Source organism: Lithobates pipiens, unplaced genomic scaffold (assembly GCF_037356315.1).
Source record: "Lithobates pipiens isolate NorthernLeopardFrog02 unplaced genomic scaffold, aLitPip1_a1.2 Scaffold_3, whole genome shotgun sequence".
NCBI classification, from domain to species: domain Eukaryota; kingdom Metazoa; phylum Chordata; class Amphibia; order Anura; family Ranidae; genus Lithobates; species Lithobates pipiens.
The window spans coordinates 254,738,794-254,762,319 of NW_027507790.1; the positions used below are offsets into that span (position 1 = coordinate 254,738,794).

The 23,526-nt window shown below is 44.4% G+C and overlaps 1 protein-coding gene across 2 annotated transcripts in view; it reads left to right on the forward strand.

The window, feature by feature from the left end:
• Nucleotides 1-23,526, forward strand: part of LOXHD1 (lipoxygenase homology PLAT domains 1) — a 425,609-nt gene that overhangs the window by 321,185 nt on the left and 80,898 nt on the right. For both annotated transcript variants that reach the window (XM_077463060.1, XM_077463059.1), the window contains exons 33-35: nt 747-863; nt 3,259-3,421; nt 20,206-20,360. In XM_077463060.1, coding sequence (XP_077319186.1) covers nt 747-863; nt 3,259-3,421; nt 20,206-20,360 — 435 coding nt within the window. The remainder of the gene's footprint in view (nt 1-746; nt 864-3,258; nt 3,422-20,205; nt 20,361-23,526) is intronic.

The following is a 23,526-nucleotide window of genomic DNA, read 5'->3' on the forward strand; positions in this document are numbered from 1 at the left end:
AGTCCGACGGACTAAGAATGGCGCATGCCCAGAAAGGATTTACAGGGCTTTGCTGTGTCTTGGACTTCCTATTTCTAGTCCCGTCGTACGTGCTGTACGTCATCGCGCAAGCTTTCGTCGGACTGTTTGTGTATCCGTGTGTGGTCAAGTCCGTTCAGTGGAAAGTACGCCGGATTGTCCGTCGGATTGTATGACGGACTAAGTACGTCAAACAGTTCGACCGCGTGTACGCGGCATTACAGTGTGTATTAGAATCTGCACTAAGTAGGGTGGACCCCTCCTCATCTTCTGGAGGACATACAGCATCATCTAACACTTTCCTCCACATTCTAATTGTCCCTCGCTCGCCCCCTTTCATTCATTGGAGTTCAGGTCTCCCAGGGAGGAGGCATAGATGGAGAATGGAAGAGGTCCAAGAACAGAACCTTGGGGGGGGGGGGAGGATAGATAGGTAGGATGAGAACCAGTGAAGAGTACAGTCATGGAGACCAAAGGAGTGGACTTCAAACCATTTTAGCCCCGAAACTGACCTTCAGTGGTTAGTTATCACAGCATGTGCACAAATCACCTAACGTATTCTGAACAATACAATCTTCACGTAATTGATTGCCCACAATAGGACAAAGTCCTCCATTACATCAGTCACATTTGTGGCTGCTTTTCTTGAACCAGAAAACCCAAACTCTTTTTGATATATGTACATGCCCATACCTCTAAAATACTGACTCTTTCTGTCCTTTCTACAGCTGGAGGACATCGGGGATGTGATTGAAAAGATACGCATTGGACACGATGGAAAAGGCATCAACTCCGGGTGGCATCTTGACAGAGTAGAGATACGGCGCCTGTTACCCAATGGAAAGGTGATTCTAAAACCACTTACGCACAGGCGGGGAAATTTTCCATCACAATTACCGAGGGAAACAGATGCTTATTTTACTGAAGCATAATTATGAAAAAAAAACCTGTGTAGGTGTAAGTATGTAGATTTACTAAAGGCAAATAGGCTGTGCACTTTGCAAGTACATTTGCACTCATTTTTCCTAGAGCTCAGTAAATGTGGTAATGCTAGTCTGATTTCCAGCATCCAATCATGTGCGAGCAAAAATGTTTTCTTTTTCCTTGCACCCTATTGGGTATTATACTTTTCCAAGTGGGTATTATACTTTTCCAACTAAGGAAAATGAGTGCAGCTGCACTTTCAAAGTGCATGGTCTATTTGCCTTTAGTAAATCTACCCCATATAGTCAATTTCTCCTCAGTGAATTTGAAAAAAAAAGGAGGAACTGTACAGCTAGAAATTTAGTTAAAACTGCACCACATCCCAGAATGACAGTAGAAGTGAAGAACTAGGTAGGATGGGTTTTTAGAGGTGCTATTTTGAGTCCACAAAGATAATATAAAACTGTGATATTTTATTTGTACAAAGGTAAGAAAACAAATACATTTAGACAAATTACGTATATATAGAAATTTCCACCATAGCTTGCTATATTATGTTTGATTCCAAACACACTATCATCTTCTACATGTTTCACCAAAATGACTTCTTCAGGAAGTATTTAGGTGAGAATAACATAACAAAAAAATAATCATAATCATAGTACAAATACATACACAAATCAATTTATGTAACATGTCAAAATCAACATCACAAACCAAGGCTCCCAGACGTTGAACCCAGATGGATTCAAAGGTCAAGGATGGAGGGGGAGCTGCGCCTTACAGCTCTCTGGGGGAATACCCCCCCATGAAAACTGATAGATGCTGCAACCATTTTCCCATGGTCCCCTGCGGCCATTTTACTGGTGATTTCGCTGGAAAAACAACCAGAGGCCAAAAATCAGTGTCTATGCTTTTACATACCAGCGGCCATTTTCTAGAAGACCGTCATGACCATTTTGTTAGTAATAGTCTTATGAATCGTCCTTCATAAGAACTAGATGTATATGCCAATACACAACGGCAGCTATTTTCTAGAAGCCCCACTGTGGCCATTTTACTAGTGATATTCCAATGAATAAAACTTCATAAGGGATAATGACAGGCTTAAAAAGTTTCCTATGCCCCGTAATAATATAAACTACTGCATCAGCAATTATAAGGACAAAATGTGGACATCTAAAAAGGCTTAATCTCATACATTTAAAACCTAAACCTAGACGGTAGGAACTTAAAAAAGTCCCCAACCATCAATTCTTTAATATTTAATCAAATAAGATAATTAGCATAAAATAAATATACATTTTACCCTTACTTAAAAAAAATATCAAAACATTAAGACAGAGAATACTAAAAAATCTCTCAAGAGTAAAAAGGGAAGATGGGACTAACCAAAATAGAGGGGAAAAAAAGTGGGAGAATAAAAATGAATAAAAAAATGTATATTATTATTTTATTTTAATTGATATACCACTGAATGGGCGAATGTAATATAACTTTAGTGCAAATTACATGGCCGAGGAGTGCCGATGATTTAGTAATTACGTAATTTCATATTTTTGCATCATAATGATACTCAGATATAGAATATGAGTAAATATATAAAAACGTTAAATTTTGAAGATTTTTTATTATTGTAACAGACCCCACTTGGGGGTCGTACATGCCAGCACATAAAACCATATGATAATTTTTATATTTTTTATAATATAGCAATCTATGGTGCAAATTTCTTTCATATATATATATATATATATATATATATATATGTGTAGTTTCTCTATATGTATTTGTTTTTTAACCTTTGTACAAAAAAAATATCATGGTTTTATATTATCTTGGTTTGTGGACTCAAATAGCACCTCTAAAATCCCATCCTACTTCGTTTTTCACTTCTCCGCCGTGGAGTTTATTTACTAAAACTGGAGAGGGCAAAATCTGGTGTAGCTGTGCATGGTAACCAATCAGCTTTTAGCTTCGGCTTGTTCAGTTAAGCTTTGACAAAAAAACCTGGAAGCTGATTGGTTTCTACGGCATGCACAGCTGCACCAGATTTTGCACTCTCCAGTTTTAGTAAATCAACCCCAATGTTTTTTTTTTTTAATTCCTAGAAATCCCGGTTATAACTAAAGGTACTAACAGATCATTTAAACCACATATCCAATATGTGTATTTAGTATTTCAACCATGATAAAACTCTTTAGCACAAGATAATACAACTTAGAAAATTGACTTCTATGGTTTATTTGTATTCGGCCTCTACAAGAATAAGCAGAAAACGTTGGCTGACTCTTTATTTCTGGAAACGTGATGCAGGGTTCACAGACTGTCACCTTTCCATGTGAGCGCTGGCTGGCAAAGTCCGAAGACGACGGAGAGACGATGAGGGAGCTCACACCATCAGACATCTTTACCGAGAAGCTCACAAGGGACGGCACTCTGAAGCAGATTGAAATGGAAGTGGAAGACCCTCTGGAAAGTAAGACTTTGGAATATATCATAATAGGGAATCTAGTGATTCTACTATTTATTTTAGATATACAGTATAGGAGAGGGTGTGATCCAGGGGGAGGGGGGTAGAAAATTGCAGCATTGTGTGTATAAGGCAGCAGTGTGATCCAGGGGGAGGGAGACAGAGAGCCAGAGAATTGTGTGTATAAAGCAGCAGTGTGATTTTGGGGGGGGGGGGGGGGGGCAGAGAGCTGAAGCATTGTGTGTAAAAGGCAGCAGTGTGATCAAGGGGGAGGGCGGCAGAGAGCCGGAGCATTGTGTGTATAAGGCAGCAGTGTGATCCAGGGGGAGGGAGGCAGAGAGCCAGAGTATTGTGTGTAAAAGGCAGTAATGTGATGGGGGGGGGGGGGGCAGAGAGCCAGAGCATTGTGTGTAAAAGTCAGAAATGTGATCCAGGGAGAGGGGGGCAGAGCATTGTGTGTATAAGGCAGCAGTGTGATCCAGGGAGAGGGGCAGAGAGCTGGAGCATTGTGTGTATAAGGCAGCAGTGCGATCCAGGGGAGGGGGCAGATTGCCGGATCATTGTGTGTATAAGGCAGCAGTGTGATCCAGGGGGAGGGGGCAGAGATCCGGAGCATTGTGTGTGTAAGGCAGCAGTGTGATCCAGGGGGAGGGGGCAGAGAGCCGGAACATTGTGTGTATAAGGCAGCAGTGTGATCTAGGGAGAAGGGGGCAGAGAGCCGGAGCATTGTGTGTATAAGGCAGCAGTGTGCCCCAGGGAGAGGGGGCAGAGCGCCGGAGGATTGTGTGTATAGAGCAACAGTGTGATCCAGGGAGAAGGGGGCAGAGAGCCGGATCATTGTGTGTATACGACAGCAGTTAGCCCCGGGGAGAGGGGGGCAGAGAGCCGGAGCATTGTGTGTATAAGGCAGCAATTTTATCCAAGGGGAGGGGGCAGAGAGCCAGAGCATTGTGTGTATAAGGCAGCAGTGTGATTCAGGGAGAGGGGGCAGAGAGCCAGAGCATTGTGTGTAAAAGGCAGCAGTGTGATCCAGGGGAGGGGGCAGAGAGCTGGAGCATTGTGTGTATAAGGCAGCAGTGTGATCTAGGGTGAAGGGGGCAGAGAGCCGGAGCATTGTGTGTATAGAGCAGCAGTGTGCTCCAGGGAGAGGGGGGAAGAGAGCCGGATCATTGTGTGTATAAGGCAGCAATGTGATCCAAGGGGAGGAGGCAGAGAGCCAGAGCATTGTGTGTATAAGGCAGCAGTGTGATCCAGGAGGAGGGGGCAGAGAGCCGGAGAATTGTGTGTAAAAGTCAGCAGTGTGATCGGGGGGGCAGAGAGCTGGAGAATTGTGTGTATAAGGCAGCAGTGTGATCGGGGGGGGCAGAGAGCTGGAGCATTGTGTGTAAAAGGCAACAATGTGATCCAGGGAGAGGGGGGGGCAAAGCGCCAGAGCATTGTGTGTATAAGGCAGCAGTGTGATCGGGGGGGGGGCAGAGCATTGCGTGTGTGTAAGGCAACAGTGTGATCCAGGGGCGAGGGGGCAGAGAGCCGGAGCATTGTGTGTATAAGGCAGCAGTGTGAACCAGGGAGAGGGGGCAGAGAGTCAGAGCATTGTGTGTATAAGGCATTAGTGTGATCGGGGGGGGGGGGGGCAGAGAGCGGAGCATTGTGTGTATAAGGCAGCAGTATGATCCAGGGAGAGGGGGGAAGAGAGCCGGAGCATTGTGTGTGTATAATAAGGCAGCAGTGTGATCCAGGAAAAGTGGGTGTAGAGAGCCAGAGCATTGTGTGTATAAGGCAGCGGTGTGATCCAGGGGGAGTGGGCAGAGAGTCCCAGCGGGATACAAAATTGTGAGTGTAGTTGTCCGTAAGGTTGGTGACCACTACACTAGTAAATTTCCAAAAGAACGTTTGTATGAACATTAGTACGAAAATCCTGATCAGTACGTTCGATGACTTGACAAATGTTTGAAAGTACATTAACATTTTGCTTGCTTCTAACAGTCGATTTTGCAATGAATGGACTTTCCTGAATGAAAACCACATTCACTGTTAGAAATTCGTTTGTTCAAGTAAAAAATTCAATCCTGCTTTTTCCTCATCTTTGGGGTCATAAAACGAATGTTGATTTGAACCCACTAATTATTAGAAAATCCAAACACATGTTCTGAAAACAAGAATTTTCAAACAAAATTCTACTAGTGCATAGCCATAGACGGGTCAGGTTTTTTTCATTCAACCAGCAGGTTGACAAAAAAAACTGACCTGATTCCCCCGTCCACACAATCTATGCAGATGGGGGAATCCTCCCTGCTGTGTCATTGTATTCTGTCAGCGGGGAGGCTTTCCTGCTATCGGAACACAAAGATCAGTGCTTCAGTCTTTAGCACTCTAGAGGAAATTTTCCAGCAGGATAGTTGTACAGAACCGGCCGTTGTCTCCTGACTTTCGGCTCGACTTTAGTAAATCAACCCCCGTGTGTCACTGCCCCGCCCACAAACACATACCTTGTGTATTTATACTAGGCTAACATTTCCCTACACCCCCTGCACCAGAAACATGGGGGTTGATTTACTAAAGCTGGAGATTACATAATCTGGTGCAACTGTGCATGATAGCTCATCAGCTTCCAGGTTTTAGCCCTTCTTCACATCAAAGCCAATTTTCATGCGATTTGACAGGTGAAATCGCATGACAAGTCGCAGCCTATTGCGATTTGCAAAGTCAGTTCCTGCACTACTTTTTCCTGATTTTGGGTCGACTTCAATAGACATCTGTGCATGAAGCCACACAGATGTCTTTCAAGTTGCAACCGAACTCGCATGGACATGCGACTTTGAAATTGTGCATCTTCAGATGAAGTCGTGCGATTTCAAAGCCGTTTTCAATCTGAACGAGGGCTTAATGACAAAGCTTAACCACTTAACCTCCCTGGCGGTACGATTATTTTCAATTTTAGGTGCTGAAAGCGGTACCATTATTTTACATGAAAATTTGTCATTTTATATTGTAGTCCTGTAATTCTTAGGAATAACTCACTTAAATCTGTCCAAACCAGAGTCTAGTAGACATCCCGGGTTTGATAACGTTTGAAAAATGAAATCATAAATTATAATATAATAAATAACTATAAATAATTATACCAAATAATAATATAACAATAATAAAAATTATTCAATAATGTAATCCAAACAAAAACACAGAAATTTGCTCAGTTGCAGAATTGTCACTGTCATTACTTTTCAGTATTTGATGACGGATCTCCGCACAAATTGCTATCGCTCAATTCTGCGAGTGATTCCAATTTATTATCGCTGTTTTCTAGCTGGTCTAAAATCATTTTTGATGTAAAGGGACAGTTTTGGTTGCTATGGACAATCTCCAGTTTCCAGGCATAATGAACAGTTTTTATAAGATAAAACTGCATGCAGGACACTGGACAGACCACTAGGGACAAAGGGGATGTGGAATTATTACATACAGCAATGTAATCTGTAAGATTACATTATACTGTATGTATACTGTGTGTTTCACTTTTTGAATTTGGCGCCGATCTCCGTCCCCGTGCGTCGCAATGCTCACAGGGCACGGAGATCGGCGATGTGATGAATCGAGCGAGACACGGCTCGCTTGTACAGCGGGGGGACATCGCTGGATCCAAGGGAGAAGGTAAGTAAGCATCCTCCTGGATCCAGCGATGCGGTCCTGAGTCTGGCTCGGGGTTACCGCTTTTGGCATAAAAATTCCACCCCGAGCCAGACTCGGGAATACCGTCAGGGGGGTTAAGGACCGGAAAGTATTTGCCCCCTTAATGACCAGGCCATTTTTTGCGGTACAGCACTGCGTTGCTTTAACTGACAATTGCGCGGTCGTGCGACATTGTACCTAAACAAAACTGATGTCCTTTTTTTCCCCACAAATAGAGCTTTCTTTTGTTGGTATTCAATCACATCTTTATTTTTTTATTTTGTACGCTATTAACAAAAAAACGGCAACAATAAAAAAAATATATATATTTTTTACTTTTTGCTATAATAAATACCGTATATACTCGAGTATAGGCCGACCCGAATATAAGCCGAGGCCCCCAATTTACCCCCAAAAAAACTGGCAAACTTATTGACTCGTGTATAAGCCGAGGGTGAGACATGCCTGTCCATCCCTGTGTGTGTGTCCGTCCATCCCTGTGTGTCCGTCCATCCCTGTGTGTCCGTCCATCCCTGTGTGTCCGTCCATCCATCCCTGTGTGTGTGTGTGTCCATCCATCCATCCATCCCTGTGTGTGTGTGTCTCCATCCATCCATCCATCCATCCCTGTGTGTGTGTGTCTCCATCCATCCATCCCTGTGTGTGTGTGTCTCAATCCATCCATCCATCCATCCATCCCTGTGTGTGTGTGTCTCCATCCATCCATCCCTGTGTGTGTGTGTCTCCATCCATCCGTGTGTGTGTGTGTGTGTGTGTGTGTGTGTGTGTGTGTGTGTGTGTGTGTGTGTGTCCAGCCTACCTGTGTCCCGAGCCTTTGTCCCGAGCCTCCGTCCCGTGCCTTGCCTCCTTGCCTCCGTCCCGTGCCGTGCCTTGCCGCCGTGCCGCCGTGCCTTGCCTCCGTCCCGTGTCGTGCCTTGCCTTGCCTCCGTCCCGTCCCGTGCCGTGCCTTGCCTTGCCTTGCCTCCGTCCCGTGCCCTCTTCGTCGGCGCCTCGGCGGCCATTGTAAAATTCAAAAGCCTCCGCCTTCGCCTGTGATAGGCGGAACACTGAATTTCCCAGCAGCCTGTGTTCCGCCTATCACGGACATCGTATCATCCTCGTCCGTAGTACGAGGATGATACGATGTCCGTGATAGGCGGAACACAGGCTGCTGGGAAATTCAGTGTTCCGCCTATCACAGGCGAAGGCGGAGCCGGAGGCGCGGCTTTTGAATGATAGAATGGCCGCTGTCTGTCTGCTCGACACGCTGATCGAGCGGGCAGACAGCGATGACTCGAGTATAAGCCGAGGGGGGCACTTTCAGCCTCAAAAAAGAGGCTGAAAATCTCGGCTTATACTCGAGTATATACGGTACCCCCAAAAAAAATTACTTCATCAGTTTAGGCCAATATGTATTCTTCTACATATTTTTGGTAAAAAAAAAGTGCAATAAGTGTATATTGATTGATTTGCGCAAAAGTTATAGAGTCTACAAAATAGGGGCTATATTTATGCCATTTTATTAGTAATTTATTTTTTACTCGTTATGACGGCGATCTGTGATTTTTAGCGGGCTCGCGACATTGCAGCGGACAGATTGGACACTTTTGACACTTTTCTTGAGGTCCAGTGACATTTATACAGCAATCAGAGCTAAAAAAATAGCCACTGATTACCGTATAAATGTCACTGGCAGGGAAGGGGTTAACACTAGGGGCGACCAAGGGGTCAAAGCGGAAGTTCTATTTTTGGGTGGAACTCTGCTTAAGGGAGGTGACCCCCTGACATGCCACATTTTGCATGTAATTTTTTTTTTTTGGGGGGGGGGTGGATACCATCCTTTTAGAGGGTTCCAGCTCCCACTTCCTCCCGGTGCACCGCGGCACTGGAAAGGAGATCAGCTGCTGACTTTAAAAAAAATTTTTTTTGAAGCAGAACTCCCCTGTACGTGTTCCCTAGGGAGGTGTTTCTAACTGTGGGGGGAGGGGACTGACTGGGAGTATAGAGGGATCTCTCTTTCCTCCCCTGCCAGAACGGGGATCTGTTTGTTTACGTTGACAGATCCCCCGTTCCGGCCCTCTGTGGAGCGATCGAGGGTGGCCAACAGACATCGCATGCCGCCGGCCACACGCATTGGCTCTGGCGGTGCATGCGCGCCCCTTATTGCTCTTAAAGCCATGCCAACCTGACGCAGTAAACCACTTAAAGACCAGGCCTCTTTTTCAGACTTGGTTTTTACAAATAAAGCAAGTTTTTTTGCTAGAAAATTACTTAGAACCCCCAAACATTATACATTTTTTTCACCCTAGAGAATAAAATGGCGGTCATTGCAATACTTTTTTGGAAAAAAATAATTTTTTTTAATTAAAAAATAAGACAACAGTAAAGTTAGCCCAATTTTTTTTTATATTGTGAAAGATAATGTTACGCCGAGTAAATTGATACCCAACATGTCACGCTTCAAAATTGCACCCGCTCTTGGAATGTCGTCAAACTTTTACCCTTAAAAATCTCCATAGGCAATGTTTAAAAAATTCTACAGGTTGCATGTTTTGAGTTACAGAGGAGATCTAACGATTGTGGTGATACCTCACATGTGTGGTTTGACCACCGTTTTCAAATGCGGGCGCTACTCATGTATGCGTCCCCTCTGCACCCAAGCTCGTTGGGACGGAGCGCTTTAAAAAATGTTTTTTTTCTTATTTATTTTACTTGATTTTATTTATTTTTTCACTGTTTAAAAAAAAATGGCTCACTTTTATTCCTATTACAAGGAATGTAAACATCCTTTGTAATAGAAAAAAAGCATGACAGTGCCTCTTAAATATGAGATCTGGGGTCAAAAAGACCTCAGATCTCATATTTGGACTTAAATGCAATTAAAAAAAAAAAAGACGTATGGGCGCAGCGGAAGTGATGTTTTGACGTTACTTCCGCCCTGCTATAGTATGGAGACGGGTGGGGGCCATCTTCCCCTCACTCGTCTCCATATCCAGCCACGGATAGGACCCGATCGCTGCCGCCGATAACGGTGACCTCGCCGTAAACAGAACCCTCGGCTCTAAAGATGGATATCTTGGTTGTGGCAGCAGCTGCTGCTGTTACTGAGATATCCCTCTTCAAACTGCCGACGTAAATGTACAGGTTTAACTACTTGCCGACCGACTCATGTACATATACGTCGGTACTTTGAAGAGGGACATCTCAGTAACGGCACCAGCCAATACCAAGGTATCCATCTTTAGCGCCAGCGGTTCTGTTTACGATAATGGTGGTCTCTGCGGCGGATTCACCGCAAGATCACCGTTATTGGCAGCGGGAGAGGACCACCCCCCGCCGATCTCCCCCGCTTACCGGAGCCGTTGGCAGCAGTGGAAACGACCGGGTCCTCTCAGTGCCTGGGTATGGAGACGAGTGAGGCTAAGATGGCCCCCACCCATCTCCATACCATAGCAGGGTGGAAGTAACGTCAAAACGTCCCTTCCGCCCAAACCTCTTAAAGGCACTTTTTTTTTCAAAGTCGTTTATTCAAATGATCTTTTTTTTTTTTTATTGCAGTTTAGTCCATATATGAGATCTGCGGACTTTTTGACCCCAGATCTTTTTATTACAAGGGATGTTTACATTCCTTGTAATAGGAATAAAAGTGACCCAAATAATTTTTTTTTTTTTAAACCGTGAAAAAAAATTAATAAAATTAAGTAAAACAAATAAGAAAAAAAAGTATTTTTTTTTAAAAAGCACCCCGTCCCGACGAGCTCGCACGCAGAAGCGAATGCATACATGAGTAGCGTTTGCATATGAAAACGGTGGTAAAACCACACATGTGAGGTTTCGCCGCAATCGTTAGAGCAAGAGTAATAATTCTAGCTCTAGACCTCCTCTGTAGCTCAAAATAGGCAGCTTGTAGAATTTTTTAAATGTCACCTATGGAGATTTTTAAGGGTTAAAGTTTGCCACCATTCCACAAGCGGGCGCAATTTTGAAGCGTGACATGTTGGGTATCACTTTACTCGGCATAACATTATCTTTCACAATATAAAAATAAATTGGGCTAACTTTACTGTTGTCTTATTTTTTTATTAAAATAAAGTGAATTTTTTCCCAAAAAATATTGCGCTTGTAAGACCGTTGTGCAAATATGGTGTGAAAAAAAGTATTGCAACAGCCGTCATTTTATTCTCTAGGGCAGTGATGGCGAACCTTGGCACCCCAGATGTTTTGGAACTACATTTCCCATGATGCTCATGCACTCTGCAGTGTAGTGGAGCATCATGGGAAATGTAGTTTCAAAACATCAGGAGTGCCAAGGTTTGCCATCACTGCTCTAGGGTGTTAGAAAAAAAAAACAATATATATAATGTTTGGGGGTTCCAAGTCATTTTCTAGCAAAAAAAAACTGTTTTAAACTTATAAACACCAAAATCTTAAAACAAGGCTAGTCCTTAATTAACCACTTCAGCCCCGGACCATTTTGCTGGCCAAAGACCAGACCACTTTTTGCGATTCAGCACTGCATCGATTTAACTGACAATTGCGCGGTCGTGCGACGTGGCTCCCAAACAAAATTGACGTCCTTTTTTTCCCACAATAAGAGCTTTCTTTTGGTGGTATTTGATAACCCCTGCGTTTTTTATTTTTTACGCTATAAAAAAAAAAGAGCGACAATTTTGAAAAAAAACACATTATTTTTTAGAATTTTGCTATAATAAATATCCACAAAAAATATATAAAAAACGTTTTTTTCCTCAGTTTAGGCCGATACGTATTCTTCTACATATTTTTGGTAAAAAAAATCGCAGTAAACGTTTATTGATTGGTTTGCACAAAAGTTATAGCGTTTACAAAATAGGGGATAGTTTTATGGCATTTTTATTAATCTTTTTTTTTTACCAGTAATGGCGGCAATCAGCGATTTTTATCATGACTGCGACATTATGGCGGACACGTCGGATATTTTTGACACATTTTTGGGACCATTCTCATATATACAGCAATCAGTGCTATACAAATGCACTGATTCCTGTGTAAATTACACTGGCAGTGAAGGGGCTAAGTGTGCCCTGGGGAGTGTTTCTAACTGTGGGGGGCGTGGCTGTGTGTGACACGTCACTGATCTCTGCTCCCGATCACAGGGAGCAGAGATCAGTGACACTGTCACTAGGCAGAACGGGGAGATGCCTGTTTACATCCCCGTGAGACGATCGCGGGTATCCCCGCGGCGATCAAGTCCGTGGGACCCGCGACCCGACTGGCGCGCACGCGATGGCACGGTGGCAAATTTAAAGGGATGTACCTGTACGCCCATTTGCCTGTCCGTGCCATTCTGCCGACGTATATTGGCGTGCGCCGGTCGGCAAGTGGTTAAATGGGTTGTAAAGTTAATTTTTTAATTTTTTTAAAATAACAAACATGTTATACTTACCTCCACTGTGCAGCTCGTTTTGCACAGAGTGGCCCCGAACCTGCTCTTCTGGGGTCCCTCGGCGGCTGTCTCGGCTTCCCCCCCGCAAGTACTTCTCACATTCATGCGAGCTCTCTCGCATGGTGAGAAGCACCTGTGGGCGCGCTCCTGTGATACAGCCGGCGGCTATAGCCGCTCACCGTATCACTCGGCTCCGCCCCCGACGCGCCACGTCATTGGATGTGATTGACAGCAGGGTGAGCCAATGGCTGCACTGCTTTCAATCCATCCACTCTAGCCAATCAGCGGCCAGGCTGAGCAGCGAAGAGGACGTCGGGGGCGAGCGCAGGACTTTCGAGGGGTCAGGTAAGTAAAACGGGGGGACTGGCACTGTCAGATGTTTTTTCACCTTAATGCATAGAATTCATTAAGGTGAAAAAATATTTACCTTTACAACCCCTTTAATTAATGACGGCGGCTGGACGGAAAGCAGTTAATTGAACAAGCGGAAGTTAGAAGCCGATTGGCTACCGTGCACAGCCGTACCGGATTTTGCTCTCTCCAGTTTTAGTAAATCAACTCCACAGAACTAATCAGAGGATAGAAAAATGTGGCAATCTTCCAGGAAGAATCCGCCTGATTGAATTTGGAGCAGTGCTATAGGACCAAGCGCCGTCCTTCCAGATATGAGATGCTACAAGCAGTCAGTGACCATTATAGCCACTTGAAAACATATGTTGGAACTCTGACTTTTTTTTTTTTTCACTTTTACGCATGACTGTTATGGATAATCGCGTTGGACAGATGTACGCCTCGTTGCATCTGAATAGCAGCAAAGGCCGTACGCCTTGAACCTCGTGTTTGAGAATAAATTGCGATCGGAGTCGATAATAAGGGCAGCCTGGGAGCTCATACATCTCAATGGTACAGCGTGTCAGGAGGAATGGCACTGTAAATTATACTCTCTCTGGAAGACGGGAGCTTTTTATTGCGTCGGCGCGGCTTTATAATTCAAATGTGGTGCGGCTGTCACTGGGGGGGGGGGGGGGGGCTGCAGGAATTGACAAGATCCGCACTTTGGCTTCGTCCCCACCTGCCCTACTCTAGACTTGTCACCCGCCGGGAGATGGGGGGGGGGGTGGTCAGGGGGGCTGATTTATGGTGGGGTGTCTGTCGGCTCCCAGACATCCCAGGCAACAAAAGCAATGCTAATGGGCCACATTCAGCCTTGTTAACCTTTGTGACTATTCAGTCTGCGCCTGTCTGCTGCCAATTGGCATTGCTGCACACAGTCCTGATCTCTATGCAGATAATAAATTGAAGGGGTTGTATAGTAGTTGTGTACATATACTCAACAGCCGCTTTATTAGGTACACCTGTTCAATTGCTTGGCAACAAAAATTGCTAATTATTATTATTATTATTATTATTCAGGATTTATATAGCGCCAACAGTTTGCGCAGCGCTTTACAATATGAGGGCAGACAGTAAACTTACAATACAAATCAATACAGGAGGGATCAGAGGGCCCTGCTCGTTAGAGCTTACAATCTAGAAATTAGCTGATCACATGGCCGCAAATCAATGCATTTAGGCATCTGGAAATGGTGAAGACGACTTGCTGAAGTTCAATCCGAGCATCAGAAGGGGGAAGAAAGGGGATGTAAGTGACTTTGGACGTGGCCTGGTTGCTGGTGCTGCATGGGCTGGTCTGATTATTTCAAAAACTGCTGATCTACTGGGATTTTCACACGCAACCATCTCTAGAATTTGCAGAGAATGGTCCGAAAAAGAGAAAATATCCAGTATGTGGCAGTTATGTGGAGGAAAATGCCTTGTTGATGTCAGAGGCGAATAGGCAGACTGGTTTCATATGATAGAAAGACAACAGTATCTCAAACAACCACTTGTTACAACCAAGTTATGCAGAATACCATCTCTGAACGCACAACACATTGAACCTTGAAGCAGATGGGCTACAGCATCGGAAGACCACACCGGGTGCCACTCCTGTCAGCTAAGAACAGGAAACTGAGGCTACAATTCACACAAGATCACTAAAATTGGAAGAGAAGTTTGGAAAAAACGTTGTCTGGTCTGATGAGTCTCGATTTCAGCTTCGACCAGTGGAGGCCCGTGCATTGTGAGGGCACAGGCGCCGCCCCTCCCCCTATCCCCGCTGCCACCTCCCTATCTATGCGCCCAGCCCCTTTCAGGATGGCAGAAGCATGGACTCCTATGGTGGGGGCAGGAGGGGGTGTATTTTTTTTTTTTGAAGCACCTGATTAGAGCCAGAGGCTCTAATAGGCTTCAACAAAGGGTGGGCTCGGGGCACAGAGTTTGAGCACTGATCCCACCCAATTGCGTGACCATAGCAAATGAATATTCGCTATTTTCACACCGAATTGCCTCCCCTCCAATCTGGAGGCAGGTTAGTGAGACCTGTTTTCTGATTTGGTGGAAGTGGGACAGAGGAAGCTGACTGGAGAGGAGATGCCAGAGGGGAGGACAACCGGTAAGTGCCGGTCCTCCCGCGTGGCGGGGGGGGGGGGGTGAGTGTAGTGTCCTGCGAACCATCCATGGGGGGCATGAGCGGGGTGTCCCATGATCCATCCGCAGGAGGGAGGTGTGAGCAGGGTGTCCCGGGAGGGACACTGGCAGCATTTGATGGCACAGTGACAGCGTTTAATGGGCACAGTGGCAGCATTTGATGGCACAGTGGCAGCATTTGATGGCACAGTGGCAGCATTTGATGGGTACACTGGCAGCATTTGATGGAACAGTGGCAGCATTTGATGGGCACACTGGCAGCGTTTGATGGGCACACTGGCAGCGTTTGATGGGCACAGTGGCAGTGTTTAATGGGCACAGTGGCAGCATTTGATGGCACAGTGGCAGCGTTTGATGGCACAGTGGCTGCAATTGATGATTTTATTTCAAATTGTTTTGCGCCCCCACAAAGATTTTGAGCACCACTGGCTGCGACATTCAGATGGTCGGGTCAGAATTTGGTGTAAATAACATAAATAAATAACATGGATCCATCCTGCCTTGTATCATCGGTTCAGGCTGGCGGTTGTGTAATGGTGTGGGGGATATTTTCTTGGCACACTTTGGGCCCCTTAGTACCAATTGAGCATTGTTTATACACCACGACCTACCTGAGTATTGTTGCTGACCATGTCCATCCCTTTATGACTCCAGTGTCCCCATCTTCTGATGGCTCCTTCCAGCAGGATAATGCCCCATATCACAAATCTCCGATCATCTCACCACTGGACAATGAGGTCTCTGTCCTCCAATGGTCTCCACACTCACCAGATCTCATCCAATATAGCACCTTTGGGATGTGATAGAACGGGAGATTGACATCATGGATGAGCAGCTGACAAATCTGCTGCAACTGTGTGATGTTATCATGTCACTATGGAGCAAAATGTTTCTGAACACCTTGTTGAATCTTTGCCCATGAAGAACAAAGGCAGTGAAGGCAAAAAGGGGGTCCAACCCGGTACTAGCAAAGTGTACCTAATAAAGTGTCCAATGAGTGTGTGCAATATAGGCAATATATCATCACATCTACCTCTGCCTATAATGCCAAAAGTTTGTGTACCCCACTCCAGATGTTTGGGTGTTTCCGGAGAAGCATGCATGACTGTGCCCCTATGCACAAAGCTAGCGCCATAAAGAGAAAGGGGGGGGGGGTTGAATTTAAAGTTTTTTTTTTTTTTTAACTCTTTCACTGACACTGGCATAAGGCTTACATTGGCAGAGACATGGTGGGGGGCGTTTATACATCTTCAGCTGACTGTTGACTCTCTGCCAGAAGCGATTCAGGCACCAGTAAAGCCACTTGATCATTTCCATTTACACCAGAATGCCCCCCCCCATGTATTCCAGGCTCCCCCCCCCTCTTCTGGGTCTGGTGGATGTCAGCGGGTATCACCACACACCACACACCACACACACACCGAAGTAATAGCAATAATTCATCATTCATGGGTAATTATACACAAACAGGAAGAATCATGGATCTGGGCACCACACAGAGCATCAAATCCTACCCAAAATTCTAAATACCAAAGTTCACTCAAACACAAAAAAAAATCAAAACCGTTTTATTCAAGATACACTGAGCAAAATTATAAACGCAACACTTTTGTGTGTTGCCCCTATTTATCATGAGCCGAACGCAAAGATCTACAACTTTTTCTATGTACACAAAAGGCCTATTCCTCTCAAATATTGTTCACAAATCTGTCTTAAGCCTCGTACACACAATCGGATTTTCCGATGGGAAATGTGCGATGACAGGCTGTTGGCGGTAAATCTGACCGTGTGTACGCTGCATCAGACAATTGTTGTCGGACTTTCCGCAGACAAATGTTTGATAGCAGGTTTTAAAAAAATTTCCGCAGACAAATGTCTGTTGACGGATTTTCCAAGCCTGTGTACACAAGTCTGTCAGACAAAAGTCCAAAGTATAAACACGCATGCTCGGAAGCAAGGACGAGCCAGAAGCGATCGGTGTTGTAAACTAGCGTTCGTAATGGAGAATTAACATTCGTGACGCGGCAAATTATGAAATCTGGAAATGCAGCGCACAATTCTTTTCTTCTTTAATGGGATAATAATGAAGCTGCTTTGCTGTTGATACTGATGGAGTTATTGCAAACCAAGTCCCAAAGGCTTTTTTTTTCTAGTGATATCAAGAATAATATTATTATGCTTTTTTTTTATTATTTGGGCAAGTTACCACAACACCATTATCCCGTAGTTTTTTAAGATCAAAGATACAACTATGTTGGTGTCCCTTGTCAATTTTACATTTTATTTTTTAAAATGTAACTGCCGACTCCCAAACGGTCATGTGTATTCTACACAATTATTTTTATTGTGCATTAAAAAAAGAAAACAGATAAAATTAGACATGCTATCTGCCAATAGAACTTAACCAAAAAGGGCATTCTATGCATCCAAAAATATAGAAAATATACCAAATCAAATCATTATTCAACCAAAAGAATGTCAAAGCAATAACTCCAAGGCCAATAATAAATAACACGTCATCTCCTCCGATTCCGTAACATGTCTGGTTGATGAACAGCCGCTCAGAAACTAACTGAAAAGCGCTAAATGAAAAATGCGAAAAGAAAAGCGCAAATCAACACCCAAACTTCTACTAGCATGAAATTAGCAGTAGAAGCCCAAAGGGTGGCGCTAAAGAGCTGAAAAAACACGTAGTATGTCTACTATGTCACTACGTTTGTAATTGTTGGCCAACAATTGTGTGGCCGTGTGTATGCAAGACAAGTTTTGGCCAACGCCCTTAGGACAAAATTCCACGGTTTTGTTGGCCAACAATCCGATCGTGTGCACAAAGCTTTAATCTGTGTTAGTGAGCACTTCTCCTTTGCCAAGATAATCCATCCACCTCACAGGTGTGGCATATCAAGATGCTGATCAGACAGCATGATTATTGCACAGGTGTGCTTTGGCTGGCCACAATAAAAGGCCATGCTAAAATGTGCAGTTTTCTCAAACAGCACAATGCCACAGATGTCCCAAGTTTTGAGGGAGCGTGCAATTGGCATGCTGACTGCAGGAATGTCCACCAGAGTTGTTGCACTTGAATTAAATGTTAAGGGAGTGCTAAAAGTCCACAAGTTAGGGAGCTCAAATTACTTGCCTTGCCCCGGGCGCTGACAACCCACGCTATGCCGCTGGCCTGGCATAGACCTGTATGCAAAGATGTAAATACCAGACAGATCCAGGCTTGTTTCTCCACTCCCAAGGAACACATTGGTAATACTCTCAGTACTGGATTAGTTGCCTATAGGCTTACATCAAACGGACTTACTTATGGTTAAATGGGCATTAACTGATCACCTGTAAGGACATGTAGACAATTTAGGTACCGTAGTTTGTTGTCATTTCATGGGCACATGCAAGTCTTGACATGTTTGGTATCTATTTACTCGACGCAACTTTACCTTTTATATTTTACCAAAATGATTTTTGTGATTTTGGTATTGTGCCCACTAAAATGAATTTTTTTGCATGTTTTACTAAAAAATTGGCCTGATAAACAGTTGCTCTAATATTGTGGGGCACATACTACAACTACTACTACTACCAATGTATTTTTCAGGGTCTTGCTTTTTTAAAAATATATCATGCTTGGGGGTTTTAACTAGGGCTGTAACTAACGATTATTTTCATAATCGATTAGTTGGCCGATTATTGTTTTGATTAATCGGATAATAACCCTAAAAGTGTGGTGTATAATTTAATATGTAAAGTTTAAAAAAAAAGGCAATTTATTCTTAAAAATGTATATGCATTGGTAAATATAAATAACCAACTATATGATTAGGAAGCAAAATCTCTAATCCACTCTGAGAATTAACAGACAGATGAGATATACTGTATATACTATTGGAGGTTGAATCTGGTAAATATCATCAGACTCGGATCACATTTTTTATTTAGATCCCTTTCACACTGGGGCGCATATAATGTGCCCTGCTCCCACGTAATGTGCCCTGCTCCCACTGTAATGTGCCCTGCTCCCACTGTAATGTGCCCTGCTCCCACGTAATGTGCCCTGCTCCCACTGTAATGTGCCCTGCTCCCACGTAATGTGCCCTGCTCCCACTGTAATGTGCCCTGCCCCCACGTAATGTGCCCTGCTCCCACTGTAATGTGCCCTGCTCCCACTGTAATGTGCCCTGCTCCCACTGTAATGTGCCCTGCCCCCACGTAATGTGCCCTGCCCCCACGTAATGTGCCCTGCTCCCACTGTAATGTGCCCTGCTCCCACTGTAATGTGCCCTGCTCCCACTGTAATGTGCCCTGCTCCCACGTAATGTGCCCTGCCCCCACGTAATGTGCCCTGCTCCCACTGTAATGTACCCTGCTCCCATGTAATGTGCCCTGCTCCCATGTAATGTGCCCTGCTCTCGCTGTAATGTGCCCTGCTCCCACGTAATGCGTCCTGCTCCCATGTAATGTGCCCTGCTCCCACGCGATGTGCCTTACCTCCATGTAAAAGTTTACTTCAAATGTAATTTTAATGCCTTCTATTACCTCCAGTCTATCAGCCTCCACCTTCTCTGGGTTCAGATGCTGATATTCCCTGCACAGTCTTTAAAGTATTTTTTTTTTTTTAAAACATACATGTTATACTTACCAGCTCTGTGTAATGGTTTTGCGCAGAGCAGCCCTGATTCTTCTCTTCTGGGGTCCCCCACCGATGCTTCTGGCTCCTCCTACCTTCAGAGTGCCCCAATAGCAAGCTGCAAATTATACTATAGCATGCCCCTATAGCAAGGTAAAAAAAAAACTTCTGCCTTTAGACCCACTCACGTCCTGCCCAGGACTACATGTCCCATGAGGAATTGCTCCTCACACATTCACATTCACAAGTTCTCAGGCACTTACTGACATGTATGGATGGTGTACTGAGCTGTATGTGTGCTGCACTGTATTTCCTGATATGTAAACAAAAAATTAATTCTGGCCAATCGTTGTTTCAGCGCTAGTTGCCTAATAATGCCTAAAATGTGCATTTTAATGTGCATTTTAATGTACTGCCATTTTTGTCTTATTTTTAGTAAAAACAATATTCCATTGGCTAGACATGAGAGATCATCAGATTGTCATGTCACACCATCCTGCACAAGCTCTATCTCTCATTGGTGTTTCTGTCTTTCAGCGCACAGCTATAGTGTGTCAGTGTACACCGGAGACATCTATGGCGCTGGAACGGATGCAAATGTGTTCCTCACCGTCTACGGGGACCTTGGCGACACTGGAGAGCGCAAACTCAGCAAATCCGAGACCAACAAGAACAAGTTTGAGAGAGGGCAGGTGGGAATCTCTTCACTTATAAGAATCTGTGCCTTGCATGTTTAAGAGATTTTGTGCAATGTGGCCTTCATGGCTTTAAAGCTACTCCAAGAGGTTAGATGGTAATTGGGCATGACTCAGCAATCGAAGAAAAGCAGCAGAATGAATATAAAAAAAAAAAAACTAACAGATTCCTCCATCCACACAAAAGAGATAGATGGAGGTATCCAAGCCGCAGGATTTTTTTTCCGAAGGATGTTGGCTCAAACTTGCCTTGCATACACACGGTCACACAAATGTTGGCCCAAAATTTCGAACGTGAGAACGCAGTGACGTACATCACATACGACGAGCCGAGAAAAAGGAAGTTCAATAGCCAGTGTGGCTCCTTCTGCTTGATTCAGAGCATGCGTGAACTTTTGTGCGACGGACTTGTGTACACACGATCGGACAAGTTTTGTTGTCGAAAAATTTGAGAACCTGCTCTCAAACATTTGCGAGCGGAATTCCGACAGCAAATGTTCAATGGAGCATACGCACGGTCGGACTTTCCGACAACAAGCTCACATCGAACATTTCCCATCTGAAAGTCCGACCGTGTGTGCACGGCATAAGTCTGCAGGGCTCAATATTGAGCTGGCCCAACCTTCGCATCTATAACAACCTTCCTCTTCTGGGAAGGCTGTCCACAAGGTTTAGGTGTGTGTCTATGGGAATGTTTGACCATTCTTCCAGAAGTGCATTTATAAGGTCAGGCACTGATGTGTACAAAAAGGCCTGGCTGGCCTAATTCATCCCAAAGGTGTTCTATCGGGTTAAGGTCATTTTCCTCCACCCAAACTCGCTCATCCATGTCTTTATGGACCTTGCTTTGTGCACTGGTGCGCAGTCATGTTGGACAGGAAGGGACCATCCCCAAACTATTCCCAGAAAGTTGGGAGCATGAAATTGCTCAAAATGTCTTGGTATGCTGATGCCATAAGATTTCCCTTCATTGGAAGGGGCCAAGCTCAACCCCTGAAAAACAACCCCACATCATAACCCCCCTCCACCAAAAGATTTGGACCAGCGCACAAAGCAAGGTCCATAAAGACCTTTATGAGCAAGTTTGGGGTAGAGGAACTTGACTGGCCTGCACAGAGTTCTCACTTCAACCTGATTTAACACATTTGGGATGAGTTAGAGCAGAGACTGCGAGCCAGGCCTTCTCATCCAACATCAGTGCCTGTCCTCACAAATGCACTTCTGGAAGAATGGTCAAACATTCCCATAGACACACTCCTAAACCTTGTAGACAGCCTTCCCAGAAGAGTTGAAGCTGTTATAGCTGCAAAGGGTGGGCCAACTCAATATTGAACCCTACGGACTAAGACTGGGATGCCATTAAAGTTCATGTGAGTGTAAAGGCAGGCGTCCCAATACTTTTAGTAATATAGTGTATATGTATATAGAGGGGCAGCCATATTTGATCAGATTATATGCAAGCGCTTCCTGCTTTTAATTTGCTGAACGGTGTTTTTTCTTTACTACTCCCTGTTATAGTGGAATCCAAGTAGCAGGTACTTTGTTGTACATAATTACATAGTGGGTGAGGTCGAAAAAAGACACAAGTCCATCAAGTCCAACCTATGTGGGTGATTATATGTCAATATTACATGGTATATCCCTGTATGTTGCATTTGTTCAGGTGCTTATATAATAGTTTCTTGAAACTATCAATGCCCCCCACTGAGACCACCGCCTGTGGAAGGGAATTCCACATCCTTGCCGCTTTTACAGTAAAGAACCCTCTTTTCTTCTAATTTTAATGAGTGGCCACGAGTCTTGTTAAACTCCCTTCCGCGAAAAAGTTGTATCCCTATTGTGGGGTCACCAGTACGGTATTTGTATATTGAAATCATATCCCCTCTCAAGCGTCTCTTCTCCAGAGAGAATAAGTTCAGTGCTCGCAACCTTTCCTCATAACTAATATCCTCCAGACCCTTTATTAGCTTTGTTGCCCTTCTTTGTACTCGCTCCATTTCCAGTACATCCTTCCTGAGGACTGGTGCCCAGAACTGGACAGCATATTCCAGGTGCGGCCGGACCAGAGTCTTGTAGAGCGGGAGAATTATCCAGGGACAGCTTTAATATTGATTGGACCCTGGGCAAAACTTTTCTTGGGCCCCCCCCCCTCCCCTCCCATGCAGTTTCGCTCTCTACCTGCTCTGAGACATACAATAAATAGCAGCTAGACTCAAAATCAGTTTACTGAATCAGATCAGGCAGCTATTGCGATTGGTTGCCAGAAGTTACAGTATCATTACCGCTCACTGGTTGGTTGCTAGAAGTTACAGCACATCTTACGGCTCACTGATTAGTTGTTAGAGGTTACAGCACATGATTTCTGCTTGTTAATTGGTTGCTAGAGATTGTTGTGGATATGACCTCAGGGGGGCATGATATACATATCAATGCTGCCAGCCACGCCGCTATTTACATATGAATGCCGGTATTTACATGTAAACACAGGGTCTGGCTAGTGAGTCATCTGTACACAACAATAGGGCAGAGCTGGGCAGCATTAGTAGCAGCACTTCGCACAGATATTGGGACAGAGCACGGGACTAATTTACACTAGGATAGTTGGCAAGCATGAGGCAGCTTCTTTGGGCCCCACAACAATGACAGGGCCCAGGGCAGCTGCCCCTTTTGCCCTGCCTTAAAGACGGCCCTGGAATTATCGTTTTATCTCTGGAGTTGATCCCCTTTTTAATGCATGCCAATATTCTGTTTGCTTTGTTAGCAGCAGCATTGCATGCCATTGCTGAGCCTATCATCTACTAGAACCCCTGGGTCCTTTTCCATCCTAGATTCCCCCAGAGGTTCTCCCCCCAGTGTGTAGATTGCATTCATATTTTTGCCACCCAAATGCATTATTTCACATTTTTCTACATTGAACCTCATTTGCCTTGTAGTTGCCACCCCATTCATTTGTTCAGATCTTTTTGCAAGGTTTCCACATCCTGCGGGGAAGTTATTGCCCTGCTTAGCTAAGTATCGTCTGCAAACCTGATACCTAAAGCAGGACACGTAATTCTAAATGTTTAAAATGTCTCATGGGTTTGTTTTAGAATTTGATTAATGAATGGTCAGACTCTTTGGGTGATATCCGTTATCATTATAGTCCAACTTCAGGCCCACCAGG